Here is a 7,737-nt window from a genome sequence, read left to right as displayed (position 1 = left end):
GTTTTTTCTTGGTTGACAAGTTTAAACTTGTATTTCTCCCTTGGTTGCTTGGAAGCCACGTCTTGACTCCGTACGCCCTCAAGCATAATAAGTTTCCTGCCTTAAATAATAGGATGATGCTACATCAATTTTTTTTTTCAAATATTTTTTATAAAATATTTTTTAAACCCTTTTAAATATTTTTTTTCTTTGAAAAAATACAAACTCATTAAAAAACACTTCCTTCACTATTAAATAAAAACAAAAAAAAACAAAAAACAAATCGGTACAAAAAATTGGTGGACATCCTCGGTAGGAGTAGTGTTTTCCTAAATAATAAAGTGCGAGGTTGGTAATAAGAAAAAAAAAAAAAAAAAAAGAAAAAAAAGAAAGACCAAATTAGTCTAATTCGTAAAAATGGAATGCTCAAATTAAGTTTGTTTGAAGAGTGTGCAGTTTAACGCTCTGTTTGAAAAGTGAGATGAGACGAGATGTTTTTTAATAAAAATTGAAAGTTGAATAAAATATTGTTAAAATATTATCTTTTAATATTATTATTCTTTTGAGATTTAAAAAAATTATAATGATGAGATGAGAGAAGATGAGATGAAACCGTTTTTATATCCAAACGGAATCTAAATGATTCACAATTAAGGTCACATAATCCGTATATGTATATAAACGTAAGTATACGTAATTGCGCTTGTGTTTTGATATATATGCATATATAAAAGTAGTACTTGTCTAATTTTCATTCAAACGATTTTCATTTATTAAACAAACAAAACTTAAATCAAGCTCAAGTTGTTATGGAAGACATGCTTTTGTGATGATACGATTAAAAAGGTGCAAATTTTTTTCATTTTTAATCCTCAAAAAATCGAAGACCAAAAAGAACAATCAAAATATTTATATTTCATGAACATGGAATGTTGTGTACAAGCAAAACTTGGAAGAGTTCTAAATGTAAAATTATTCACAATTCAGCCGACCTCTCAATTCATCTATTTTTTTCCTAGAGCATCATATCATTTGTAATTAATGATGAAACAAGTTAGAGCTCTCGCTTAAACAATAAAAATTATAAGAATTAGATTACGTTTAGATAGTGAGGTGATCTCAAATGATTTGTAAATAATAATAAAAAATGTGTAAAAAAATAATGATAAAATATTAAGTAGTAATAAAAAATAGTAAAAAATAATAATATATTGAATAGTAGTTCGCCCTTAATCATTTTTCTAGAAAATCATTGCATATTATAATGATGAAACTGAAAGTTATCACAAAACATCATACATGTATAAAATTGACAATGAAAATACTCTTATCGTATAAAAAGGTACGACATGGAGAGCTTGTACAATACCAAAGGTAGAACGTCGAGAGCGTTATCAATTCAGTCAAAAGTTTCTCGAAGGAACAAAGCGTAGACGGACATGATGACAGTGATGAAACTAGAACAAGTAAATACTAACGTATGGATGTTTGTACGAATCACCTCTGTACAGTTCTAAAGACAACGTACGTCACTGTCCCGACATCTTCCATCCCTGCACAAAAGAACTTCGAGAACGGTACTGCTATTTATGGCGGAATCTTCTATATATACCCAATTCGGAAGCCACTTATCATATTCCCTTACCACTTTTACCCATTAAAAATCTCAATCTAATAACTTATTCGCGGATTACACGGTAATGATAGCAACATTAACGTCCGAAGGAGTAGCTGTCATTATCATCGATACCCTACCAAAAGCTCTCCAATCACTATTTAATTTCTCTCATATTTTCCTCTTGCTTGCATCTGCAGTTAATCGAATAAACGAAGACCCATCACCTTGGACAACCAAATTCGGGATTAGTTGTGGTGGGATTTCCCTATTATGGCCCCCCTGGTCGACGTAGCTGATAAAAGGATCATAGTACTCCACGAAAGCAGCGTTCTTAGGTAAAGGACTATTATCATGGGCGCTGGGGATGCTCTTCAATCTTGGATCAAACGAATCCTTAATGCTTGAACCACATTGTCTAGGCTGGGTTTGGTAGAAAACCTTCGAAACCACAATTTCTCCGTCTTTCTCTTCTTCATTGTTGCCAAGATGGTATTGGTGCATTACCCAATTTGTTTTCTCAGGTTTCCTTTGCCTGCCATAGTTGGTATAGAGAACCAAGATCTTTTTGAACCCTTTAATTGCTCCCCCAGCAAAGACTGGCCTAGTTTTACCGGTTTTGTGCCATCTGGTCTCGCTCCCATCTTCATCAGTGTGGACCTTCCTGCGTTTCCTAGTCCCAGTCGTGTATGCCTTTGAAGGTCGATGAAAGAAGTGGCGGATTTGGCCATCTTTGCCGACTCCTGCATCGACAAAAATGAGCAAAGAAAACAGGTGGTACTTACTAAAACTACATTGGTTAATTCTTGATGAGAGAGAGAGGATTAATCTCTACTCGGAATAACTTCGAATAAGTACAGAAAAGTGGATACCATGCATACATGGAATTAAAAATACTCGGGGGTACTGGTAAATTAAGGTGAGCGAAGCTGGTATCAATTTAATTATAAATGGAAACGAGAAAAGGTTAAAGGAGAGTGATTCCTGACATACATGGAATATTATGATTGCGCTTGCGTTTAAAGAGTCTTGAAAGTATACAGAAGTTTGGAGAAATACAGCTCATTCATGCATGCTAATTTAGCAGTCTACTGCGACCAGATCGAGCATGTGAATCAGATCTTTATCTCATGCATGCTTATAAGTTATTAATTACTACTTGGTGTCATTAATGCAAGGAGGCCTTGACGTTTCTTTATATCATTCATGAAGCTACTAGATCTCGGAAATCCACCCTAATGATATTGATTAGGCCAGCCAGAACAAGCCATCAGCATTGCCTTTTCAATTCAGATATTAGTAGTTTGGGTAGAAATGCTTGTGGTTTATTTGAAGTTGATGGAAACCTCTAGAAAATCCTTCTATATATGGGTACTGCTTCATGCTATTTGAAATTCTAATGGTCAGCGAAAGTGTGATATGATGCCTCACTCGTTAGACCATAATTTTTTTTTTTTTTTTTTTTGGTCAAATAAGTGTCAGTACTCCACCTATCAATAATTTTGCCTTACAGATAGACACATTCAAGTCTTTTAAATATTAGATATATAGAGTATTTGAATGCTTATTCGTAAATTATTTACATAAAATGATATTCCATTTCAACAATTATTTTTCTCAAAATTATGATATTCTAGAATCCAGATTAAGATCTTATTACTCCTTTTTTTTTTTTTTTTTTTATAAGGGGGTGGGATTCGAATCCAGATTATCCATTTGAAAAATCGGACTATACGACCTCACATATGTGTTTGTAAAGATACCATAGGGAATAGTATTATGGATCCCAACATATTGCAGATGATCACCAAATCATGAGGAATGAATGCTTTATCTGTAATTCATGCAGTCATAAGTAAAATGATCACATCTATGAATGAAGACGACGTATGATCCTACAGGGAAGAAAATATCCATATTTTCAAATATAACATTAAAGTAGTACTACAACTCGATCCATTGCATGATTTAATAATTTTCTTAATTGGGCGAAATTTTTTTATTTTAATTTAATTTGTCATTTGTGTGCCTAACTAGTAATTTGTTCCACATGTACCACAAACAATATTAAACTCTACAGCTAATTCCTACGTACGTACGTACTCTCTATTATTAAAGGAAATGGCAATCTTCTTGTAATTAATTTTTCCTTTTCGAAGAAATCATGTGGCAATACATGCATGATTCCTGATCCTTCTAATTAATTAACTCATTTTGCTCTTAGCTTAATCACTTTTAGAAAAAAAATCTTAAGTTAACAGTGTAACCGAGTTGTCTTAATATCTATTTTCATTTAAGAGATGAAAGAAACACATGATAAAAAAAGAAAAAAAAAACGCATGATAAATATATAGCTAGGGTACCGAAAATCATCACCTGGCAACTTTTCTGGGTGAGTATAGCAAATTCCATTCTCTCCCTCGAGCGTGGGAATGAATTCATCAATAAGGGGATGAAGCTTCCGAGTATCAGACAGCACCTTTGCCTCTAAATGTTCAAGAATTTCATGGTCTGTCGGATCAAATTTAACTCCCGCTGGCAAGCCCGGCAAATCATGAATCCCCGTCTAATTCACAAGAAACATAAATATAATACCAATATTTTTTTAAAAAAAGAAAAAAGGGACATAAAAACAAATTAATTAGAAACAACAAAGGAAAGGAAGAAGAGATTTGCTGAACTGAAACATAAATAATTAATTAACATATTATATGATATCTACCTGATCTTGGAATTCTATGTCATGGCCACATGATGGGCAAGTTATAGTCCGAAGTTCATCGGTTTTCGGATCGAGAACACTTGTTTCTTTTGGAGTGGACGAGATTATCTGAAGAGCCCTCTCATCGTCTGAGTCATTGCACCATGTCATGATCTCTTTGGTTTTGCTCTCATGCCCATTCCAAAGCTGGATTTCCCCTCTTGTTTCTTCCACTTCTTCTAAATACAGACGACTCTAACAAAATACCCACATAGCTAGCTAGGTTAACTACTAATGAAAATGGAGAAGAAAAAAAGGAGAAGTAAAGCAAGATTGTCAATTTTAAACACGTTTTCCATGACCACCTTCTTCTTGATGTCAGCAGGGAAGGAATTTAGTTCTTCCTGATCACTTTTTTTTTTCTTCACACCTTCCTATGATTGATTTAGGTCCTTGATCTTAAGCTGATCTTGTGCGGCATCCTCAGAGACACAGAGACAGGGAGCCCCAGATAGGAGAACAAAGGCTATAAAAGAAGGGAAAAGAAGAGATAAAATTCTTGAAATAGTGCAAGGATGCTTGCACGTTAAGTTTTGGATATGCTAGTGTACAATATACATACGCTAGTACTTGTACGCAATAAATATTAGAGAGGACGAATGCAGTCTTCGGTCGTTTAATTCTCTCTCTCTCTCTCTCTCTCTCTTCTTTTTTTCTTTTGTATTTTGCTATGTGTCTAAAGAATGTTGAGCTTACTTAAAAGCTTACTTAGGAAAGTGAAACCTAATGTGAAAAAGGGTAGCTAGAGTGGAGATGAGGCAACCTGATTCTTCTGGCATGGGGACGTTTCACCTCTTCAGAGACATCTAGGGGAGAGATAGTTGGGAGATTCAGCTGCAGTGTCAACCTAGAGTACACTTAAAGCTGTTGTAAACAAAAAAAATAAATGAAAAATGTACGTAGGAACGTACCAACAAATATGAAAATAACAAGGCATAATATTACATTACATGACCAACAGCGTACCTGTGAATTCTTGTCTTCTTGATCTTAATCCCTTTCTTTACGTAGACTTCTCATGCCAAGAAAGGAATCATCTTTACTCTCCTTTTCTCTGTCTCTGCGAGTTTTTGGCTGGAATTTACTGCGAAATCAGGAATTTGCCGTGTACGTAATTCGACCAGCGACCGTTTTATTTATCCATTACTTACAATTATATATGTACGAGTCGACCACACCTAATAACAATGACAACATTTTTCATAACTTATTGTATATATATTTTTGCGATGTCCGGAATCAGTTAACTACACTCGAAAACTATATGATCAGATAAAAACAAAAAAACAAAAACTATATGATCAATCATTTTATAATTCTAAATTTTTTTATCTATAATTTGCACAATTAATCTTACTGATTTACCAATAAAAAAAACAATTGTGAAATAATTGTGAAAAATAGATAAAAATAATAATAATAAAATAAGAAATAATAGTGATGTATTTTTAGAATATTCTTAGTTACTATTATAGTCCTTATAAATAAGAAAAATATTACTTAATTTATCCATTCTATTTGCCCCTCATTTTGACACTTCATATTTTTTATTTTTGTTATTTTACTTAATAATTAAGAAAGTAACTATTAGTGTATTAATTATTTTTTATATTTTTTAATAATATTTAAAAATAATAAAAAATAAAAACAACATTTTAAACTAGCGGCTAGTTCAAAATGAGCGGTGCACCGCTCTATAAATAATCGCCGGGTGTTCTGAACCAAATTGTTTGCATCAGCAAATAAGTTGGCCAATCAATATGCGCCACATCACCGTTTGTACATCTACAACCCAGTCAAATCAGCAGAAATACAGGGTCAGTAGCTACGGGACCACTGAAAGAGTACTACGCGGTCGGAGATTACACTTCTAAACTAAGCAACGTGGCACTTACACATCCCAATTTTTTTTTTATTTCACAAAATTTTCGAAGATATGGCTTTTCGGCCAAGTTTGACATCCCCCCTTTTTTTTATTATTATTGTAATTAATTCTAAATTTAATTTTATTTTATTCTGTCTCTCACCAGGACTTTTTTATTATTATTACTATTATTCTGAGCTGAATGCAGTTAGAAATGATTTATGACTCGTGGAAAATTAGCGATTACAAGGCATTGGAAGGAACATGATTGTGGAGAAAAACACCTTTCCTCGTTAATCATATTTTATTGCTTGTACTAGCCGACATATCATGGACTTGGAGCGTCTCAAACAAGCCACGCAATGAGAAGCTTACGCTATAAGCTTTGTGTTTTAAAACTTTAACGTATGGATTAGGGTTTTGGGACACTGTCCAAAGTTGTTTGTTTCCCTTAAATAGAAAAGGAGGCCATGCATGTTTCTGATCAGGTTCTCTATTTGTCTGTTGCTAATCTTGGCTTTATATAATCATCTCTCTCTCTCTCTCTCTCTCTCTCTCTCTCTCTCATCTGAGTTTTGTTGAAGAGTCTATATTAATTAGATCGTGTATATATATTCCGATAGAGTTATCTTCTGGTTTGGTACTTATCCTAATAATTTAAATTTGTAACTTAACGATCTAGTAATGTCACTGTACGTTCAATCTCATCAGTATAATTAGGTATTGTGTTTTGATCAAGATTTTGACAAATTCATAGAAATTTCAAATATATAGCATATTTTTTATATTTCTGTTAATTGGTCGCAAAACACCTAGCTAGTACTCCATTAATCTAAACAACGAATATATCAATGTTGAATATTTCTAAGTTAAAAGCATGTTTAGATGCTTAAAGTATTTCAAATTTTTAGTAGTGAAATAGTTTAAATAAAGATATATTTGATTAAATTTTGAAAAATAAGAGAAAAAACTAAATAAAAATATATTTTAAAACAAGTATTATATTAGGCTCGGTTTGGATAGCAAAGTCCTGTCATCTCATTTTATCCTTTTCAAATCTCAACTTTTTCAAATATAAAAAATAATATTAAAAAATTCAACCTTTTCAAAACATAAAAAATATTTTATAACAAAAATATTTTATTAAAACAAAAATATTCAACTTTTTCAAATCTCAAAACAAAAATTATATTAAAAAATAATATTCTAATAATATTTTAACTTTATAATATTTTTATTCAACTTTTTCTCTCTTATTTCTTAAAATCTCACTACTATTCACAAACTTTTCACTACTATTTACGGATCATCTCATCATCTCTTCTCACTATATAAACGAGGCCTTAAAGCTTGTGAAAATGAATAGATAAAATTAAAAAATTGTTCGATTACTATTAAGCTCAAAATCTCTCATTTGATTACTATTCATCCAAATCATAGCTTTGGTCTAATATACTAATATACCGAAGTTTTGATGTAGATTATATTTCATTGATTACATGAAGAATTATAATTCAT

The 7,737-nt window shown here is 32.2% G+C and overlaps 1 protein-coding gene across 1 annotated transcript; it reads right to left on the bottom strand.

The window, feature by feature from the left end:
* Window positions 1-1,288: 1,288 nt before the first annotated feature.
* Window positions 1,289-4,832, bottom strand: LOC121266398 (NAC domain-containing protein 73-like). Its single transcript, XM_041170213.1, has 4 exons — window positions 4,661-4,832; window positions 4,317-4,550; window positions 3,971-4,160; window positions 1,289-2,337 (listed from the first exon to the last, which is right to left on the bottom strand). The coding sequence occupies exons 2-4, from the start codon at window positions 4,464-4,466 to the stop codon at window positions 1,766-1,768; spliced, it is 912 nt and encodes a 303-aa protein (XP_041026147.1). The 5' UTR covers window positions 4,467-4,550; window positions 4,661-4,832; the 3' UTR covers window positions 1,289-1,765.
* Window positions 4,833-7,737: the final 2,905 nt, after the last annotated feature.

The sequence above is a fragment of the Juglans microcarpa x Juglans regia genome, chromosome 5D, assembly GCF_004785595.1.
Source record: "Juglans microcarpa x Juglans regia isolate MS1-56 chromosome 5D, Jm3101_v1.0, whole genome shotgun sequence".
NCBI lineage: Eukaryota > Viridiplantae > Streptophyta > Magnoliopsida > Fagales > Juglandaceae > Juglans > Juglans microcarpa x Juglans regia.
Note: the sequence above shows the minus strand (reverse complement) of the source record. Positions and strands in the feature narration are given on the sequence as shown.

What these genes read in the sequence shown, in the direction of transcription:
- LOC121266398 (XM_041170213.1), bottom strand. Translation starts at nt 4,466, where the DNA reads ATGACATGGTGCAATGACTCAGACGATGAGAGGGCTCTTCAGATAATC. An exon ending in ACATAGAATTCCAAGATCAG is followed by an intron (nt 4,161 to 4,316) that starts GTAGATATCATA and finishes CTTGTGAATTAG; the next exon opens with ACGGGGATTCATGATTTGCC. An exon ending in TCACCCAGAAAAGTTGCCAG is followed by an intron (nt 2,338 to 3,970) that starts GTGATGATTTTC and finishes TTGTCGATGCAG; the next exon opens with GAGTCGGCAAAGATGGCCAA.